Source organism: Microtus ochrogaster, unplaced genomic scaffold, assembly GCF_000317375.1.
Source record: "Microtus ochrogaster isolate Prairie Vole_2 unplaced genomic scaffold, MicOch1.0 UNK72, whole genome shotgun sequence".
NCBI classification, from domain to species: domain Eukaryota; kingdom Metazoa; phylum Chordata; class Mammalia; order Rodentia; family Cricetidae; genus Microtus; species Microtus ochrogaster.
In genome coordinates, this window is record NW_004949170.1 from 1,618,981 (window position 1) to 1,641,662 (window position 22,682).

A 22,682-nucleotide genomic window follows, 5' to 3' on the forward strand; every position below is an offset into this window, starting at 1 on the left:
AGAACCCAAAGAAAAACATATAGGCATCCTCCTGAATATTAACCTTCATCAGGCGATGAAAGGAGACAGAGATAGAGACCCACATCGGAGCACAGGACAGAAATCTCAAGGTCCAAATCAGGAGCAGATGGAGAAAGAATAATTTTTTTAAAGCTGGCAGAAATTGCAGTTTTTGAATGATAGAAAGGCGCATCTTTCATAAGGGTCAATCATGCCTGTGGTACAAAGCCCCAAAGCAGACATGCCCCCAAAGAACCAGTGACACGGCAAGAGAAGCCAGTGTGTGTACAGAGGCATGGGTCACGGGAGACCTGGTGCCAACCCAGCCACCACTATGCCTCATCATCAGGCTCCAGGCTACCCAGGTATCCAGGGCTCACACAGGGACAGGAAGCTCAAAGTGTGGGGTAGGGACAATCTCATAAAAGAGATTATAAAGGATGCAGTTGGATAATACAAGGTTTTATTCCCTTCTTAAAATCGTGTTCCCTCCCAGGTACACGGTGGAATTTTCCAGAGGCTGCACATCATGGGGCATTGCGAAAGGCATGCATCAGCAGACAGGAAAGCTCTGTAGGTCTCTGTCGGGCAGACATCAGCAAGGGATATAAAACACCCCTGTTCTCGGCACTGGGTAGGTCTGATGCTTTAGAAATAGGAAGTTTTCATAAACAAGTGTCCCTTGAATTGATATATAGAATGTTAATTCCTATGTATTAATAAGCAAGCTCTGAAAACTTGCTCCACTTTCACTTCCAGATGAGGGACCATCTCTACTGAAGCCGATATGCTCTAAAGGTCTGGGGGTCTTCTGGCATACTTAAGGTCACAAGTCAAGTTATAACAACAGGTTGGTGACCCTGAGGATAGGTGGACTCTAAAAACCATAGTCCTGATGCTGTGAGAAGTTGTGGATACAAACTTCAGTTGATGGATGGATGGATATACCTGTGTGACCAAGAGTGTCAGCGGAGGCCTCAGTGAGTCATAGTTCTGTGTGATACACAGATGCCCTTCCTCATTTAGAACCAATAGCGTCAACCCTCCTCCTCCCTTTTAGGTTCCTTCTTGCCTTGCCCTCAACTTTCTGATCTCCTTCCAGTGCCCTGCATGCTCCTTCAGACCTGCACAGGAGGCAGAAATTTTCTGGACATAAAATGAGGCATCCTCATGTTCAGGAAAACCCAGCATCCTTCCTTCTCATCCTCCACTCTGATAAGGTCATTGTCACTTCAACAACTCTGGCCGTGACCAGGACAGTACAGCAGGATGTTCTCCCCTTGAGTCTCATTTGTTATCCACACTTTGATTGGTGGACACCAGCATCCCTTACACCCAGTTGAGGAAATAGAACTTTTCCAAAAAGAAGACGACTATGTTTTGTAATTCATAAAATTTAAGAACATCAAGAATCTAGCATCCCCAGAACAACACTGTAGTCCCCAGGTATTGTGGGGAAAGGGGCTCACTATTACACACTGTCCTCTGTCCCAAATCCAGCTCTTCCAAACCTGTCTTTAGTTTCTATAAAAATATGAAGTTTATTCCTACAACTGAAGATTGTTCCCAGTGAATCCTGGAGAGAAGGGAGGCGTGTGCTCTCAGCACCCTATGGTTTTATTTCTGGGTGACTCTGCAGTCAAAGCAAGAGCCCTGTCCCAGCACCACAGCAGAGACCAGAAACCGGCACTGGGTTCTGAGTGCTCCAGAGGGCAGAGCCCAGTTCCCCACCCTCCTTCCAGGAGCCCAGCATTTCACAGTTTTCAAAGCACTTATCTCATTTGATCTCATTTTAGCCTCACAACAACTCGGGTGGATTCTCACCAACCCTAATGAAGAAAGCAGAGAACTATATTTGCATTGTAATTAACATGTTGCCCAAAATGGGAGTCCTCTCTTCTGGTAGGGAACCGGCTCTTAGCATCACATTTAGCTTGCTTGGCTTTTCTTTGCAAAGATGGACCACAAGGCTCGCTGTGAGCTGCTAAAAGCCACTCGAAACCAAAGCACTGGTACAAATAGCAAGCCGGTTTGGGTGGAGGGCACGGTTCAAAGTTATGCATGCCCAGGGAGACGCAGATGGGGGTGGGGAGGCAGCAGGACCTTTGCCAACTGTCTTACCATTATCTCCGGAAGTCTTGTCTTTTCCGTTGGTCGCTCCAGCGCTTTGTCTCTGAAAAACATTTTAAGAAAGGAAAAAGAAATGATCAGACATAGTTAGGACTATCTTCGTCTTTTCTGTTCATTCAAATATCTCTCATATCACATTGAGTTCAGAGTTACCATAACTTAGAAAGTTAAAGCACGGTGCTGGCGAGACCAGGAAACAGTGACTCCCGGCAAGGACCTGTTGAAGCTGCCTACCACCTGGCTTACCAGTGCCCACTGCTGGCTGAAGACCACTCAGAAGCCGCATGAAAAGCCAGATGGTGAGGGTTGTTCATTGAGCATAACCTTATCCAAACAGAAGAAAAGTAGCCAAGGCTGCGTACCAACCCGAGGGCTGCCGAGGCTGGCCACACACCACTGTGTTCTCACACCAGGCACAAGGGACTCTTACGTTCACGGTAGGGACTCTTAGGTTGCTCGTTCCTCCCCAATACTTATGCACTTTATCTATCATTGTCTATGCCTGTCCCGGGGATTTCCATTTGTCTAGTTTGGCCAGAAGTATGAAAAACATTATTTTTATACCTTTTTTATAGCTATTTTTAATACCATTTTTACTCTTTGACATTTTTGTTCAGGAATATATTAAATTTTAGTCATCCCTAATTAAACTCAGTATGAAGAAATAACCTTTAAGGTTAGATTTGCTTCAGGCTGGGAGATTCCTTGAGCATTCTCAAGTTATATATAAAACATACATAAATATATATAAACAGGAAGCCTGTCTCTTCAAAGCTTATTGTGGCCTATGCGGTTATTTTGATGCATGGAGGAATATGCAGCTTGTCAATCCAAGTGTTTGACAATTGTCAGGAAGCGTCAGTTTGAGAAGACAGGAAGAGGCTGCAATGACTCTAATTTCTAGGAGAAGGAAATGGGGCCAGTAGGAAGCATGGAGCCAATGGTGTCCTGTGGAAATTACCACTGTAATATAACTACAGTAAAGGGGTCTTGGAAAGACAGACAGCTACCAGAAAAGACAAGTCACCAGAAGTGACCACTAAGAAGTCATGATGACATTGGAGTTCATGCATGAGGCCCAGATCAGCCTACAAACAATCTCCTAGGAGGGGTACCAGTGCCCTTCAGTGCTCAGTGTTGTCATAAGGAATTTGGGGGTCATTGGTCAATGATGACTGAGGAACATGGATTATCCGGATTCTAAGCAGTGTAAACCAACAGAATCAATGATAAATATGGATGTCAATACAGTTGAGCGTCCTGCAAATGCTTACTGTCCTAAGGAAATGATTACCTAAGAGAGCACACCGAAGGGCGCCCCCCACCCCCCAGTATGTTACCCACACTTTCAGCCCGCATCCTTGCTAAGCTTAAAGGTCAGCGGTGCTGTGCTCCACCCTGTGAGACAAGCACCTCTCTGGAAGGAACCGGGAGGAAAGGCGAGATGACAGGAAAGTTCACAGAAAGCTGGCCCCTTCTTCAGATTTAATTGAAACCTTTGGGTTTCCATAGTGATAGGCTTGCCATTGTTTGACCCCCAGCCTGATATCAATCGTTCCTGCCATGGCATTCACCCCTACCTGGCGGAGGCTATAACACAGCCAGACTAATTTAAGCCAGAGAGCAGTCCTTGCCTAGAGCAAATGTACAGGTACCAACAGCCATTTCTTTTTGTCTGTCCTTAATTTGATACTGCTGCTTGTCCTCTGTCGTACAAAGCTGGTAAGTGTGTGGCTCCTGATGGAAACTGAACCACCCGGATCAGGGACATAGCCGCCACCCCAGGTATGAGCCAGCCCACTATCTCAGCCCTTCCTTGAATAATTCATAGATGGATGAAGATAAAAGGGAAATTGTGCAGTATTAAAGGTGAGATTTTTTCTGGGAAGAATGAAGACAAATTAAATGGGATTCAAGCACAAAGAGGGTGCAGGCCTGGGCCATCAGTTTTAAATGCCTAAACACCAGTACCTTTCAGGTGCCACAAATGCCACCTAGCTCCATAAAAGATCACATTTTAGAACCAGGGCGAGACTGAATGAGATGTGCACAGGGAAGAAAAAGAGGCATTCTTTCAGGATTTCTAAGATGAGGGTTTTTATGTCGGCTCTTGCACAATGGAAACAAAATGGAGGTGATAGATGTCGTGAGAGATGCCATCTCAGATAAGAAAATGATCCTGACAGAAAAAAAAAACACACACACACATCCTTGAAAGCATCTTGTTTCAAAATCCTGGTGACATTTTTCAAAGGAAGACTGAGTGCAGTGGAGGGTGCCCAGAAGCTTCCAGGTCCCCACAGTCTGGTCCTCACAGGTTTACTGTCCCATTTATGGGGTGACCTGGGACTATCAGACACCACCAGCTCTGTGGATTCTGACACTGTCTTTAATGAGGTGTATGTTCCCATTAGCCTCGTCAGCCCCACCTTACCCACTATGTCCTAAGATACAGAGCAGAGCTTTGCACAAGGCAAAGCTGAGAAGTGCCGAGCCTGGATTATACCCAGAGGCCAGGTACTCAGGTCCTGCTCTTAGCCACTCTGCAAGAATGTCTCTTCGCACTATGTGCCACATGTGAGCCACCACCACAGCTAGGGAAACCAAAGAATGGAATTCATGTCTTAAGGCTAATGTGACCTCATTGGCACCCATGGGGATCAAGTATTGAGAACACTTAGATCATAGGAAGAAGTAGTTAGACCAGTAATAAAGATCTGAAGTGTAGGATGGGTGTGAGGTTTTTGAGCTTATATATAGCACAAATACCAGAGTTAAATTATTCTGAAATAAATGACCGTGTGGCTGGAAGAATGGACAGGTGGATCAATGGATAATTGGATGAATCAATAAATGGATAGATTAATGGAGGTGCTGGTGGATGGATAGGTGGATGGATTGATGGATGGATGGATCATTTAATAGGTAGATCAATAGATGGGTGGGTAGATGGCTAGATAAGTTAATTGGTGGATGGTTGAATAGACAGATGGATCAATGGGTGTGTTGGCCATTGGATAGATGGATGGATCAATGGATCAATGGGTGGGTTCATCAATGTATCAATGGGTGGGTTGGTCAATGGATACATGAATGGGTCAATGGCTCAATGAGTGGGTTGATCAATGGATCAATGGGTGGGTTGGTCAATGGATGGAACCATGGGTGGGTGGATCAATGGATGGATGGACGGGTGGATGGATGGATGAGTGATGACTGATAGATGAACACATGGTGGTTGAATGATAGATATGTGGATGGGCAAGTCTGTGAGTGAATGGATGAACAGACAAAGTTTTTCTGTAAAGAAGAATGAGGAAAAATGTTATACTTACTGAAGTAATAGAAACATCTACCCTTGGAAAAGAGGCTGCCTTTTCATTCCAGCCCCACTCTCACCCCAAGGCAAGAGAAGAGCTGACTCTTCTCTCCATCCTCCACCAACTCCAACTATGACATCACCATCCTGATACTACATTGCCCACTGAACAAAATATTAAGAATATAATCTATCGTAATTACATCAAGTGCTAAAGGAAACAAACACAATGAACAGGCAAACCCTGTTTCAGGAATTCTGTGTCTTTCTCTAAGAAGTCAGAAATGGCTCAATGTATTGTGATGCCATTACTGTCATTGAGTTCAAATGTCCATATAACAATATAATATTGAGCATATGCAGAAAGCAGAGACCCTCTAGGTAAATATATCTAGCTACAACTTAACATCCCAATTGACAAATTACCACATTGTAAGTCAGGTATAGTTTCAGAACAGTCCAGAAAACCAAACACTAGTGTATCTGAGAGTTTTGAGGGCATGTCCTGCCACCTAAATCTGACTGGGTGTCTTCAGGGGACTCTAGAGAATTAGTCAAAGGCTGTGGGCACCGAGAACAGGGATGGGCTGGTGATGAGAAGCGAATTATTGTCTCTTCTGGAGACAGGGGTGGTGCCTTGGACGCAAAAACTCAGCCTTCATCTCACCCACATCGAAACCTCTCATTGTTTAGTCCCAGGAGAAGCCTATGGAGTCTGACTGTCTGCTTTGTCAAAGGTGCTGGACCAGGTGTTCTCTTTGGATCCTCTTCTGCTCATCTCCTGCTCCATCCCAACCGAACAAGACCAGGTTCATAAAATACTCCTGTTTAGGATCCCCTGGTCTCTCTGTTCCCCACAGACATGGCATCCTGTTCCATGGGATGAGTGTCTGGGAGAATGACAGTCTCTTTCACCTTTGCCATCTGAAGTAAGCATCCCTGCTACAGAAGGCAGCTCTGTGTCTGCCCTCATTTGGTGCACAGCTCTTTCTTCCGAAATGTTAAAGTCATGTCCCTGTCGTCATCTTCAGAGCCTCATATAGAGAATCAAAGGACCCTCTATGGCCCAACCTTCTACTCAGTTTTGCTGTTACCATTTATTATAAATGGCCAGGCTCATAGGCCATGTAGTATTTCTCAAAGACTCCAGTTTTAATACTGACCTTAAGTTACAATTAGGTGTGTTAAGGACCCATGTGACTTCAAAAGAACAACATGAAATCCCCTTTTGCTCAGCCCACATTGACGGTAGCATGTATCTAAACAGTCTGATGAGGGGATAGGACAGAGAGTCCTAGACAGAACCGCTGCTCTAGGTTAGCCATCTGTAGATGCTCTTCAAGAAACTTTGACATGAAGTTTTTCTTCTCCACCAATGATCAGTAATAAAAATAAAACATAAGAATTTAATGAGCCTTAATTAAAAGAAGCCTAAACAACAGTTGATACTATCAAGAGGCCTGTGCCTTTAAATGTTTCTTTTGATAGTTTAATTTTGTCCAAGTATCAATTAAAAGGCAAGAGAAATAGTCTAAAGATACAACTTCTGAAATAATTTTCCTGGACAGTCTCACTGCAAAGATCTTCAGGATCTTTATATGTGTATACGTGTGTGCATATGTGTTGAGTGTGTGTATGTATGAGTATGTGTGAGTATGTGTTATGATGTGTGTGAATATGGTGTATATGTTTGTTTGTGCACGCATCTGTAAGTATGTGGTATGTATGTATATGGTGTGTGTGCATGCATGTGTGTGCCTATATGTTTTCATACATGTGCATGTGTGTGATGTGTGTGCACATGCATGTGTGTGATGTGTATGTTTGTGGTGTATGTATATGGTGTATGTGTGTGTGTGTGTGTTGTATACATGGTGTGTGTGTGTGTGTGTGTGTGTGTGTGTGTGTGTGTGTGTATGTGTATCTTAGTCTAGATTTCCCAGAATGCAGAGCCTGAGGCAAACATTGTTCATGCTATAATTTTAGCCAGGGTGATACCTGAGTAAAGGAAAGAGGCAGTGGAAGAGGCATCCACTATGAGGATGCTTCCTCAAGCTGGCCATGGTTAGGTGCAGGTCACCCTCAAGAGCTGTTCAGGTTGTGAGTGAGGATGAGGGGCAGAGGAGGCACAGGAGTTCCAGTTCAGCACTTCTGCCTCTCTGATCTAGGACACCCCATGGAGCACTGATTCACATTGCTCCTGACTGTGCATGTGCCCAGCTGAAGGGGGGGGTCTCCAGGAAGGGGGTAGGGAGATGGATATGGAGGTATTTGGAGTGGACAGGCGATGATGCACTGCAATTGTGCACTTGCCCAAGCCCACGCAGGACTGTTGGCCACGCAGTTCCTCACAGGCAAGGGCTGCTGTGTCACACAGGAGGCAAAGAACTCAGCCTCCGAGCCTCACTGGGTGAACTGTTTCCAGGCTAGTTGCAAGGCCATGAATGATTGCTTCACAGCAGATGTCCACTGACTGAACAGATCTCATCAATTTCTAGGAAATAGTCGGCACTTGGTATATTTATTCACGTACTTTGAGCTAATAATGAATATTGATATAGATCAGGCCTCTTCTAAGCCACAGTCAGGAGCATGCATATTGACAACACAGCGTCACAGTGAGCAGAAAAGTGCCTGAAACATCATTAACACACTCAGCGACATCCTGATGACATCTCTTGAAAACCCTGGTTACATTTCCTTTGAGCATAATGGACTCAACATCTCGGTCCCCCTATCCTTCCCTGAGAACTCACCCACAAAACCACCACACTTAAAGAATAACCACGCTGGTACAAGATGAAGAGCCTGAACTTTACCTTGGGGACCAGATGCACACACAGGCACACTAAGAAATTCAGTCATCGAGATAGATTCTTGAATGCAATGTTAAAGCTGGCACCAGCAAATTTCAGGGCCAGAACTGAGATTATGTCTGTCTGCCCTTCTGCCTCAGGCTCCCGGGCGTCCAAGACAGCACAAATCCCTGCACTTTCCCAATGCAAGTATAAGGTTTAAGACAGCTAGTTACAACAACTTGGAAAGTTATTCCGACTCAGAACAATTGTTAAAGCCGTCATCACATCGTGAACCCTAGCTACAGGCTAAGAGCAAATGCCGCTGCCTCCTGAGTTTTGTTACAGGATTTCTAGACTCTTGAGGCTACAGGGCCACCTGCTACTTCACCATTCATGCCTGCAATATCAGTATGCTATTTGTATTACACACGAGAGGCTAAATTAGCAAAAGCACTGTCATTATTCATGCTAATTTCCAACTTGAGACACAAGGCTCACTCTGTCTGAGCGTGCACAGCTCCACCTCTAGAATGAGACGCATGCACATCCTCAGGAAATGACACTTTCATACTGGAAGTTTGAAGTGTATGAAATACAATATGAATTCTCACTGGTCAGACTTTGGGTACAGCCCCCAGATGGGTACACACTCCTAGAAAGCAAGCACTTGATAGACTGAGGCAGGAGGATTACAAATCCAAGGCTAGCTGGGTTTACATAGTAAATTATAGTCCATCTTGAATTGTATGAGACCTTGTCTCAAAAGCAAAGACAAAAAATGGGAGGTGGAAAGATGTCTTTGCAGGTAAAGGGGACCTGCCGGGCCTGACGATCCGACTTTGACTCCCCAGAATCCACATGGTGAAAGGAGAGAGTCAACTCCTAAAAGTTTTCCTCCGACCTACAGAAGTGTGCCATCACACACACACACACACACACACACACACACACACACACACACACACCACAATAGAGGGGGAAGAAGAAGAGGATGGAAAAGAAAAAGAGGAGGAAGGAAATGAGGAGAAAGAGGAGGAAGAGGAGGAGGAAGAGGAAGAAAAAGGAGAAGAAAGAAGAAAAAGAAAGAAACTTTAAAGAAAAAAAAGGGAATCTAAATTGTAGCCCAGAATACTCTCTGAAGGTGGGTCTACAGCATTTGTGGTAAATCTGGATTCATTAGCTATCTAGTTTTGTAAGATACCATTTTCCTGGACAGTCATCCATTTCACAAACCACTTTGTTAAGAAACAAGGAGCCCTCTGGATACCTAAGTAAACGGGCCATGCCTAACCTCATCCAGGCTGCACATACCCAGGTCTCCTGCCTTCTTCTCAAACACAAAGAGAGGATTTTATCTGAGTTTGACTTTGGCAGCTTTGGAAAAAGGCAAATGGCCCTTGGAGGGGTTGGGGGCTGGGTTTATAGGGGACAAGGAATGTGTAACAAAGAGCCCTTGACTCACAAAGAAATTTCTTCTCAGCCCTGTTGCCAAGCTCTTTGTGTGGGGAAGGAAATGGGTCCTCACGGACCAGGTGTTGCTTCCCTCAGCGGATTAATTAGGGAATTCCCAGTTAGAGGACTTCAGTGTCATCCCGGCTCAGAAATGAAAGGATAATTTTAAAGGTAAACTATCAGGAGGTTGGAGAGACGGCTCAACAGTTCAGAGTGAGTACAGCTCTTGCAGAAGATGGAGCTTTCATTTCTAGCACCCACATCAAGTGGTTCATGACTGCCTGTAACTCCAGTGTCTAACACCCTATTCTGTCCTTGCAGGCACCTGCATACACACGCACATGGCAGACACTCACAAAGGCATGCATGCACTTTTTAAAAAAGGAAACAGATTATGACAATCAAGTCCATTCGTTGGCATGCAGAGCCAACGTCAGCTGGCAAATGAGAAGCCACCCTGGATAGTGACTCTTTCCAACATCCCTTGTTTTTGCCTTCACTGAGCCAGGCCTGGGCTAGGTCGGAGAGATTCCCCCACTTTGGCTGACTCACAATCTGGAGGGGTCAAAGAGAGAAAAGTGGCCAACCTAACATGTGAGAACAATTCTGAGCCCAGAATACCTAAGGTCAAAGGTCTGGGCATAAGCTCCTCATTCACAGGGGCTCCTGCCTATCGCCCACTATAACCAGAGGGTTACCCACCAGCTAGGCTCTTCAGTCTCAGTTCCCACACACCAGGGATTACAGATATTCATAGCTGGCCCCTGCTAGACACATGTCAGAGACCTAGGCCATGAGTCCTGCTCTTCTTCAGTCATCTGTGATGGTATCTTTTCAAGAGCCACCATCCAGGCCCATCCGGTAGATGGCTTCCCTGTGTAAAGAGAGCGAGAGTCCTGGTGGCAAGGCATTCTCTAGCATTTTGCCTTCCCTTCCTGGGTTCTGGCCTCTGCTGGTCCCTGGCTACCAAGCAGTTTCAGGAGGTCTGAGGAGAAAAGGGAAGAACCACTCCTGTCCATTGTTGTCATTGTCCTCGTGGCTTGGAAGCTCCTGCTAGCTAGCAATACCACTTTCTATCTCCACCCCACCCCAATCCCCAGCAGCCAAGCACTTTCTCTTGTTATCTTCCTCTGTGGAACTGTCTTCCTCCCTGCTACAGAATCTTAACAGTCGCATTGTGGCAGCGTTAGGGTCTCCAGCTCCCCTACACCAGCAGCATCTTCACAAGCCATCCCTCCGATGAGTCATAAATAAAGCGAGAAGCTCAAATCTGCATGCCATTAGAGCACGTTGCACTCCGAGGCACTGAAGGTTCGGATATTGCAGCCTTTCTGCAGAATCAAAATCCCACACAGGAGAAAAATCAAATGAGAAGCCTCCCCAATTATCGCAGCAAGCCTTTCTAAGAGTTCTTCCCCGCTTGCTTTTGATCCCCGTGCTTATGAGGAAACAAAAAGGCGTGTTTCTGCGGTATTACACTTAATGTTTTATTGATGAAGGACCAGGGGCCTCTTAGATGTTCGGAGTCTAAACGAGCAGGGGAGCAAAGCCTGCAGCGACTGAGCTGAGAAGCGGGCGACAGCTGGGTCGGCCAGCAGGTTCTTGATGAGCGCTTGGGGCCACAGTGATCATCAAAAGCATGTCATTAAAGACACCTTTCCAATCAAAGTCCCTGAGTTTGCCCGAAGAGCAGGAGAGAATTTTATGCCTACATTTTATGACGAGAGGAGAATAGCTTTAATTTCTTGCCACTGATATTTTAAGTCATAATTCTTCTAGCAACATTCCAAAATTCGAGCATTAAAAGCTCTGCTAATTTAATCCCTAAAGGAGTAGAAATTAATGTCAAAAGAAAACTTCAGCTGGAAAGATATAAAAAAAATGGTTAAAAAAAGAGATGAGGATTTGAAGTCGGGCTCTTTTCCCTTTGCCATTCATTCCCTGTGCCCTGGTTCTCAACCCAGAGACACAACACTCAGAGGCTAAAATTTGCCTGGAACACTGCTGCTATTCCAAGCACCTGCAACTGACCTTTGTGTAAGGGAATTAAAGGGCACACCTGTAATTCCAGCAAAAACCTTCAAAGAGACCTTATTTACGAGCACTCAAGGGCTGCCACAACAAATTCACTGTGTACTCTTAGCTCATAGCTGTGTGCTTTTTAATTAGTACTTTCAGAGTTATACACACTTTAGAAAACTGGTACTTCCACCAAAATGTCACTCCTCATATTTCCAATACTTCCACTATTCCTTTTGATAGGGAAGGGGCTCAGGCAGGGTCTGACGCAGCCCAGGTGGGCCCCAAACTTTCTTTGTAGGTAAGGCTGGCCTGGAACTTTTCATTCTTGTCTCTGCATCCTGAGTACTGGGGTTGCAGGTCTGGGACTTGACCACCACTGGTTCTTGTAAAGCAGCATTTGGAAACCACTGTGGCGCGGTCCCCTCCCTGCATTTATGTGAGGATTCAGTCACCCTTAGTCAACGGAGGTCTGAAAATATCAGTGTAGTCTAATAATAAAAACAGAGAAAGACTGAGGGGGGGGAGGGAGTGAAAGAGGAGGGAGCAGAAAGAGACGCGGAGGCAGAGAGAGAAGTAAAGACAGAGAGACAGGGAGGGAAAGACAGATGGATATGGAGAGAGAGATACACAGAGAAAGGTAGAGAAAGACAAAAACACAGAGAGAGAGAGAGAAACAGAGACATAAAGGGGATATAGAGACATAGAGAGACGCACAGAGAAAGGAGCCAAGAGAGACACAGAAACAGAGAGAGACAGAGAGCACACATCTACTCAACTTTGATTACAATATTGGTTACAATATATAAATATAATTGCTCTTTTCCATTATTCAGCATTAATCTCTTAACTCTGCAAAATTTACAAATTCATACAAAGTACAAATACACAGAAAACATGTCATGTCTGGGGTTCAAGACACCAGTAGTTTTAGGAATCTCAGAATACAGTGAGAAAACAGCTCTGTAAGGTTTTATCATCCCAAGCCCCTGAGGTTATCGTTCTGTGACATTATAGGCACTGTGGGTACCACACTAGAACCTTCTTCACCTAGAGACCACTAGTGAAGGAGGCAAGTAAGGGACACAGGATGGAAGAGGAAGTGACCATAAGAAAACAAAGGGACTTTTTAGGAGGATGTAACAGTCAACACCTCAATGATAAGACCGTAGACATGCCAAAGCACATACAAGAGAAAGAGGTGAATGCCAATATATGTAAATTATACATTTGAAGGCCTGGCTTAATAAAAATACCAACAACAACACAAACAGACACACAAAACTTAAAACAACAAAATGCGGTCATAGATACCCCACGGCATCCTAGTCCAGCAGTTTTTAGAGCTGTGACCCTGCAAAGGACAGCGAACTTCCCTGGGTCATGGTCTGCTGGTCTACAAAATGGGAACAAGAAGGCATCTCCTGCAGGGAGCTGTGAGAACTGACCCCTCACACTGCAGCAGTTACTCCCTAAAAGGAGTAGCACAGCATTGAAATGGTAAACACGGGCTTTTAAAGAAGTGGGACTGTTTCTCTTCCATCATGCACAGAGTGGTATATGTTTATAGTAGCAGAAAAGGCTATACTTGACTCAACCATGGAAAGGTTAAGAGTGACCATCCATCACGCATCCATCTCACGCATGGCTGAAGGACGCTACGCGTGTGCCTCAGCATCGTGGCTGCTTTATCTAGTCAACCTCTCCAAGGAGAACTAAAATGCATGAAATCAGCACGTCCCTATGGGTACTATGAGAATCCAGAGAAAGAGCACTATTTCTAACCTGCAGCTTCTCCCTGGGTCAGCCATGCAGTTGTTGGTCCCAGTGAAGGTTTCCTGGACCCCTGATTCTGCCACAGATATGCCTTTTGATTTTGGTACAATTTGCAGATAGTATATTTTTTTCTAGAAAGGGACCACGCAGGAGGGAGATGTGCTGATGGCCAGAACACAGTTGAAGGTGGAAAACTGGGAGAATTTAATGTCACATCATCTGTGTATATTGGACTCAATCGCTTCAAGTCTGAGGTTGGATGAAGGCCACATGAATTACGGAGAGCCACTCTTGACTCTCCCAAGTTTGTGTAATATCACACTTTTTTATCCAAAGACACCCTATTCCTCCCACCCACCTTCCCCATTGACAGCCTGCATTTGAGCCACTTCCTTAGATTACCCTCGTGATGAAGGCCACTGGGGTAAAGACCATCTACGCACTTGCCACAGATGCTATGCTTGACAAAGCAGAGACACAGATATCCGAAAGCTTACGAATGTCTTGTCACAGAACATGCAGAAGGCACCTGACACCCACAGAGCAGACAGACAGAAGAGATTCGCTTCTCTCCCTGCTCCGAGAAGTAGTGGATGACCAGACATAGGGCAGCAGTAAGAAAGAGGGTGAGCAGCTGTCAAGGCAAAGACACAGGCAGCCACAGCAACAAGGCTCACCCACAGTTGCTCATTGGAGGACCCTTACCTTGTGAAGATCAAAAGAGGAGAAAACTCAACAGGCAGAGCCAGTTTTCAAGGACTGAATGAAAGCCATGCTGTAAGGCAATTAAGACAAGCACAAAGACTGCCTGCCTCTTCTGTAAAGTGCGATTTCCTTCAGGTTGCCTGCATTCCTAAGGCCAGAGGTGCAGAAAATTGCACACGGAGTCAACTGGGATTTCAGAAACTGGCCACAGAGAGAGAGAGAGAGATCTCTTTTTAAAAAAAATGATTTATTTATTATGTATATAGTGGTCTGCCTGCCTGAATGCCTGCAGGCCAGAAGAGGGCACCAGATCTCATTACAGGTGGTTGTGAACTACCATGTGGTTACTGGGAATTGAACTCAAGACCTTTGGAAGAGCAGGCAGTGCTCTTAACCACTGAGCCATCTCTCCAGTCCAAGAGAGACATCTTTTTACTGCTGTCAACAATAACAAGACCATTCCCTTCTTCCATCATGTGTCGCATCATAGATATGCCCTGTACCATGCTGGGATGGGTGTACTCAAGGGCAAAGAGTAACTGGAGACCACTGTCTTAGTTCTCTCTCCTGTTGCTAACCTGACAAAAGCAATAGTCAAAAGGAAGGGTTTCTTTTGGCTTACAATTTGAGGGCTCAAGGCTCACGGTGTGAGGGACATTCCATCACCGTGGCAGAGGCATGGTTGCAGGGGTGTGAGGCAGTTGGTCACACTGCAGCCACAGTCAAGAAGCAGAAAATGACCAGGCAGTAGTGGTACATGCCTTTAATCCCAGCACTAGGGAAGCAGAGGCACATGGGTCTCTGTGAATTCGAGGCCAGCCTGGTCTACAAAGTGAGTTCTAGGATAGCCAGGGCTATACCAGAAACCTTATTTTGAAAAACAAATAAAAACGTACAAACAAAAAGAAGCAGATGAGTTCACTTTCTCCATTTTATGCAGGGACCCCAGGCCATGGGAGGGTGTCACCAACATTGACAGACTTTCTACCTTAGTGAACCCAGAAGTTCCTTCCCAGATGTGTCCAGAGTTCTGTTTCCAAAGTGATTCTAAATGTCATCAAGTTGAGAACCAAAATCAGCCATTGTAATTTCAGAATGAAATCGCACAACTGGGAGAATCTTTCTCCACAAGTCCCTGAGTGCCCACCTACCCAGGTTGCTACAGATCCACATCTGGCTATATCAACCCTCTTGTGGCTGGGCCAGTAAGAACCACCTGCTATGCTCAGCTTCTTCAAGCGAACAAGAAGAAAAATGAAGAAAGAAAAGACACAAGCTGAATCCATTGCTACCCAGGAGAATACCACAGTAAGGCAGAGTGAATGGGTGATACCTCAAGTCTGGCAAACACGTTTCCATTTCTTCTATCAACTTAAGCCTCTTTCTTCAAATGCAAATGACTAAGTTTCCCTTTGCAAGAGCATCAATGTAGCGACATTTCATGCTAAATGAAGCACAATTAGTAAAAACTCAGAGACAGACATTGGGGTTCAACCTGAAGAACACAAAGGCAAAACAGCTAGCCACTGGTTCTTACCTCTACCTCAGTCCAAAAATGGCGATCCGGCCTCCAGGAATCTCAGAATGAGACTGAGAGGTGTCTCCTCGCATCTTGCAATCCTCCCTAGGACTGGGATTAAAGGCATGCCAGTTTCTATGGCAAACTGGTGTAGTGACTGGGATTAAAGGTGTGTGTTACCACTGTCTTGTATTGTATGACCTGTGGGGCTGTTTTACTCTCTTATCTTCAGGCAAGCAATATTTATTAAAATACAAATTAAATAACACTACACATCAGCTTGGCACTACTAGGAAAACAGCCCCATGGTAGGCACAACACCGAGGTCCAGGTTGACAGATAAAAAGTCTGAGGTGGAAAGAGGTTTAGAAGTACCCCCAAGGTTGTTACTATCGAGTAGGATGGTGGAATTTGAACAAACCAGCACAGAAATCCAGCGCTTGACCCTTAATGTTGCCTTCTTACAGGGGAAAGCCTTGACTTAGAAGATGAAGGACCTCACTGGGAGGTGCCTTCTACCACTTGTGGCATAGATAACTCAGTCCATCTGTGTGCAGACTTGGGTCATCTATGCCCCTCCTTGTTTGAAGAACAAAGCAACTGCACAGAAACTGATGATGTCACACACAGTTCTACAAGGGGTGGTATCTGGGACATCTTGGGAAACAAGATGAGCTAAGCATATTTCATGAGCTTAATCTTCAAACTTAATGGTGAAAGCCTCTGTGGGCAGAGTCAGTGTAGTGCCAGATTCACAGGCCTGTGCCGTGCGCCTGTGAAAATAAGGTTCTAAGGATGGGAAAAGCCCTTGGTGACTCCTGACCTATGGGTCACATGGTTGGGAACTTTTTAACTTCTCCGGAGCCAAAGCCTCCTGCTCTCTTGCTGAAAACAGATGTTTGTTTAGCACTGTATGGTGCTAAATTTGCTTCTTTCAGAAGGTTATACCAAGCTTCTGAAGCAGGAGACTTTCTTTTTTGGTATTCAAGAAATTGCTAGATTTATTCCCCCCACTTACATGAAAATAACTTCACAAAATGTTAGAAGGCTAAGGTTGTATCCTTTTGGAAGAAAGGAGAATATTTTGTCCTATATTAGCTATCATCATTCAATACTTAAACATTAAGACAGATTAGAGGACAGGCAAAGGCTAGGAAGATGGCTTAGTTGGGAAAATGCTTGCATGCCAGCATAAGTGCATGGAACCCATGTGAAGAAACCATCTATGATGGTGTGTTTATAATCCCTGTGGTAGGAAGGTGGACCAAGCAGGACACTAGAGCTCGCTAGTCACCCAGCCTAGCCTAACTGGCGGGTTTCAGTTCAGTGAGAGACCCTGCCTCAAAGGAAGTGAACAGCATTCCTAAGGATGGCGCCCAAGGTTGTCTTCTAGCCTCCACATGTGTGTGCTTTTGTTTTCTGTTTCTTGTTTGTTTTCATCAAAAAGCTACCAAGGATCCTATGTTTACCGAGGGCTGTCCATGGGGTAAAGTGATTTAGGCAACTGTGTCAGACTACACCCTAAGAGGGACCGCAGATTGGGTCTAATTTCTGTTGTCACATGTTGACACTCTTAAGAATGTTTAACAGGGGAGGTTGCATTCTTTTTTTTCCCCACAAACTCTCCCAACCTTGAGCTAAAACACTTCAAAAGAGCCATGGGGGAAAATAAGGCGGAGGAATAGACGTAACAATTGATGTTTTTAAACTCCCTCCTTTCTGGTAGGTCCGCTGGCCACTTCCATCCACAGTCTGTGTCTCACTTCTGCATTGCGATTCTAAAGGGACTCAGAAAGCCAGAACAGGGTCCCCTGAGGCCACTTCTCGCAGCTCTGGAGTCATCTTAGGCTGCATCTTTGTGTGTGTGTGTGTGTGTGTGTGTGTGTATGTGTGTACATGCATGCATGCATGCGTGTGTGAAAATTCAAAGTCTTCATCCAGAATTCAACTGTAGGGAAATGCTCACGTGAGTCTTTCCCAGAACTGACTTTCAGCAAGAACTCAGCACGGAAATTTATAAAAAGGTGGCCCCTAGAATGAAACAGGTCAATTTGGGAAACGGGAGAGATTAAATCCCAACGGGGGTGGGGGAAACAGCTATGAACTTGAAGGAGGTATTTTGTGGAGGTGTTTGACAAATTGCTACAACTATTTTAAGAAACATTCTTCAAGAAGAGGCAAAATAGCCTACATTTCTAATGTGGAGAAAATTGACAGAAAAAAATCTTTTTGAGAGATAGTCCTGTATTAGTAGAGATTTTCAGAGGGCTCATGCAGATGTGGGAACTGAGTTATAAATAGAAGCCGAGTCCATCCGAGGGCAAAGTCTAAAAAGAAGAGAATAATAATGACGGTCAGAAGCCACCTGGGGCCCTAAGGCTTAAAGAACGCAGCCATATGCCATCATGAATCAGCAATAGCGCTCCTGGAAGATGAATTGCAGATGGGTCTAAATTCACAAGATTTCTCACAATTAGAATGTGTAAACTTTACAAAATAGAGCAATGTTAAAATTCCAAGAAAAATAGATTGTTGACTGCATCCTTGTAACCTATTTCTAATTTATCATAAGGAAAATTTCCCTCTTCATGTTTTTTAAAGCAATAAATCAACGGAGCCCCACTAGGATTAGTAAAAAATAGGAGTGTGTTCTGTCTATTTTAGCACATTCTTGACACTGGGACATGTGATAGCTCGTTTCAACCTGACAGAAATCTAGAATCTCTTGGAGAGAGTCTGCGTTGCTTATGGAAAGTCATTTGACTATGTTAGTATATGTGGGAAAGCCCATCTTGGACCAACATGGACAGGGATCATTCCCCAGGCTGGGAGTACCAGATTACATAAAAGGAGACAATCTTCTTAGCTTCCTTCCCTTTCTGTGTCTTTATGGTGGATGTGGTATCCCAGTTCCCTTGAGCTTCTGCTGCTGTAACTTCCCCATCATGGTAGACTGAACCTGGAGATAAACCCTTTCTCCCTTAAGTTGCTTCTATTAGAGCTCTGTATCATGGCAACAGAAAAAGACACTAAGGCAGAGATCCCAAAATTAAGTATAGCATGACAATAGGTGTGTACCCATTCATTCATCCTGACCATTGATAACTTCTCAGTTGACTCTAAAATACTAATACTTTAAGATCCCCTCACTGTTACTGTGATCCTCATTGGTAACCTAGTCCTCCCTCCTTCGGTAGGCTTCACTGAACCTTGTCTCTCTTCTTCTTCTTCACAGCCCTGCACAGTGAAAAATCTTCTACTACTTCCCTGACACTTGTACTCCATGTGGAAACCATAGTGGAACCAATCTTCCGTGGCTCTGTCTTTCCACTAACACTCTAAGAGGCCGGAACTGTGTATTTCCACACCCTCAGCAGCATGTGACAGGTAAACCAGCTGTCCACCAGTGGGAGTTCAAGGCTGTGCTTGGGATTAAAAGGTGTGGAAGACACAGTCACTTATAATGTCACCCTTGTTGAGGACAGGAAGCAGCGTGACTTATCAAGTGTGTGGTTGTCGATGACATAAGCAACAGCTTTGATCAGGACAAGGGCCATGATTCTTTGAGACATAGAACATTCTTTCTGATTCAGAGTGCTGGGAGGCGAGAGAGGCATGGACGTGGGTGGTAAACTTTGCCTACAGTATCTCCACAAACTATTCCATAGGCATAGAAACATTATTGGGACATGGGGAAAAGAAATCAGGACAGAAAGTAAATGCTGGAAAGCCACCTGGGAAGCCAGGAACAGACCTGAGAGGGTCTTCGTTCAGACTTCTATGGGGCTATTTTTGCTAGAGACTACAAAAAAAATACCCAGGACTATGTTGTTTCCAATTATTTCTTGCAGATACTTAAGTGGAAGTGAGACTGGTATAAAAAGGTAGTGGGAGCTTCCAGAATATGACAGAAAATGAGAAATTTAATAGGATGAGAAATGTGGAAGAAAAAACAAGACCAGCTTTTTTCTCAAGAGCTCTGGGGTTTTCAACGAGATTAATTTCAGGTCACTCAGTCCCCTAACGAAAAATGAATGCTTTCAAGCCAGTAAAAAGTGCCCATAAGTCCCAGGTACTTGAAAGGCTGCAGCAGGAGGGTCATTTGTCCCCAGGAGGCTAGCCTGAGTGATACTGAAAGGAGCTGCCCTGAAGACTGATGGATGGATGGATAGAAGAAAGGAAGAAAGAAAGAAAGAAAGGAAAAAACATAGAAAAAAAAAAAGATAGATAAATAAAAAAAAGATAAAAAACAGAGACAGAGAAGAGAGAGAGAAGAGACAAAGACAGAGAAGAGAGAGAGAAGAGACACAGAGACACAGAGAAAAAAAAAAGAATAAAAGAAGAGAGATAAAAAAAGATAGATAAATGAAAAAAGATACAGAAAAAAAGATAAATACATAGATAAACAAAAAGATAGATAAATAAAAAAAAAAAGAAGATAAATAAAAAAAGAAAAAAAAAAGAGAAAAAAAGATAGATAGATAGATAGATAGATACATAGATAGACAGACAGATAGATAAATACATAGATGATTTAGATAACTGATAGATAATAGATAGATGATAGACAGATAGATGATAGATAAATAGATGATAGATACATAGATGCATAGATAGATATGTAGCTACATAGATAGATGAATAGTAGATATTGTAGGTAGGTAGATGACAGGTAACAAATGAAAACTGAAAATGGTCACTTTGAATGATGTGACTATCTCCTTCAAATCTGACTTCTATGTATAGCTGTAGTCTTTCCCTGTGTCAATAGTTCTTAAACAGACACCAAGCCAGCAGGAGCAGGGCCACCATGTTCAGCTGTACATGTACACAGCACAACTCTGGGGGTTTCATTGACACAGGACACTGTTTGAATACCTCTGAGGTTGTAAGCCAAGTCACTGTCAGGATTGTGCTGAGTGAAGAGAATTGAGGGTTTATGTTTGTATCTGCTTATAGTAAGAGCCATTAAAGATTGGGTTTCACAAACAGCTCATACCTGGACTGATAGAGGTATGATGGGACTCTCATAGCTGGAAACTGTCCTTGATATCCTCCCTAATGGTATGCCTTGAAAGCATTACTATGCCACGTCAGGTGTCTCACGCTCCTTGAAGAGGACTCAGCACCATCTGTCTTTAACTAACGCACCTCCCTACGGAGGGTAAAACCATGCCATAGGCACAGCTAAACCCTATTAGTACACAAGCATAATTTTAAAAGAAACAAAAATGAGTGTACATACATGTACACAAATTGTCAATCATGGGGTTTAACCAAACCAAGGTCCTTGGGAGATATTACTCTATTGTCCCGTCAGTATCTGCAAAAGGTCTGAGCAATCCCAACAGTGATGTGGTGATGAGAGCATCGTTGTTAGGGCAATGCCAGCTAAGTGAAGAGCCAGAGGTGGGAGGGGAAAGACCGGTGATGGCAACGGAGGGGTCCTCAGATGGGGGGGGTCCTCAGACAGAGGGACAGAGTGGTACAAACCAATGGCTGGAACAGCTCAGGTATGCTGTTCCGCCTAGAACTCTGAAATGTGGAAAGATCTCAGAGTCTTTGAAGGAAGCACCTGCCCCAGGTGTTCTCAGGTTTCTCTGCCTGCTACAATATTTCAGGCACTCACCCCTCACCAGTGCAGATGCCAGCCTTGAACACAGCCACTCTGAGGCTTGGAGTTTGACCAGTTCCTGGACTCAGGAATGTCTTTGTGTGTACAATTAGAATTAGAAAAACGTAGGTGTTGTAGGAGGCTGCTTGCTTGTTCCCAGTTGCCCAGACTCGAAATAACCGCTCATAAACTATATTATTTAAATCAGTTTGGCCAATCACTTATGCGTATTGCTTGCTATCTCTTATATCTTTGGTTAACCCATTTCTATTAATCTGTGTATCGCCATGTGGCTGTGGCTTACCAGGTAAAGTTCTATCCAGCATCTGTCTCTGTTGGGGCTACAAGGCTTCTCTGACTCTGCCTTCTTCCACCAATACCTAGGTACAATTTGCATGTCTCCAATGCACAAGAAAACAGCTCTCAAATGAAACTATTACCTAATAAGAATATTATATTTGTAGGAAACTTCCATGTAAGCATAGGTAAAATTCTTTAATGTTTTGTTTGCTGGCCTCAAACTGGCTTTGTAAGCAAAGATGTCCTTGAACATGCGATCCTCCTGCCTTCCTCTGTCTTCCCAGGGTTGTTCAGCATAGGTATGCACGACCATGTCCCCTTTATGTGTTTGCATCATTTTTGGTGCACACTAGACAAGCACTCTACTAACTGAGCTACGTGCCAGCTCCAATTTATTTTTCCGTATTGAAATCTGGTCATATGACAGACTTGTGTATCAGCTTTTGAAAAAGATCTTAGGAAAGGGCAAGATACATTTCCTTGTTGTATTTTTATTCTTATTTGATTTAGATAAATGTTCACATGCATTCTCACTTCCAGCAATTATGTAAAAAAAAAAAATGTAGCTAGTCAGTTTGCTAAGCCTTTAGCCGAGACACAGGTGTGGTGCTCTGAGGTCACATGACTCTTTGGTTACACCTCACTAAAACAGGTTTGGATTTTAGAATCAGGATTTTAGAATCAAGTCAGCCCATATTACAGCCCAGTTCCTGCATGGTTGGGAACAGACCAGTGGCTGCATGATGAAGGTGTGTCTAACATCTGAGTCTTCTTGTAACCAAGACTGTCCACAAAAGAGGGCAGAAACTATGTAGGAGGAGGTACTTCCCTGCACCTGCTCTCACTGCTTTGCCCTGTGCAAATGACTTCCTTTTGTGGGAAGAACAATCCACCCTGATCCCCAAACAGATGCTCCGTGCAGGGGTCCTGTGGTGCATGGAGGCTTGCTTTCATGCCCCATGACTCTAATTCGTCTCTGTTTTATTTAGCAGGTGGCAGGTTAAGGGCAAAATAAGAAATACAGGAGTTTAGTGGGTGATCGATGTCTCT

General features: G+C 44.3%; 1 protein-coding gene across 1 annotated transcript in view; it reads right to left on the reverse strand.

Annotated features, from left to right (window-relative positions):
- Positions 1-22,682, reverse strand: part of Pcp4 (Purkinje cell protein 4) — a 59,833-nt gene that overhangs the window by 30,335 nt on the left and 6,816 nt on the right. Inside the window, exon 2 of the mRNA XM_005370131.2 lies at positions 2,122-2,173. Within this exon, the coding sequence (XP_005370188.1) occupies positions 2,122-2,173 (52 nt within the window). The remainder of the gene's footprint in view (positions 1-2,121; positions 2,174-22,682) is intronic.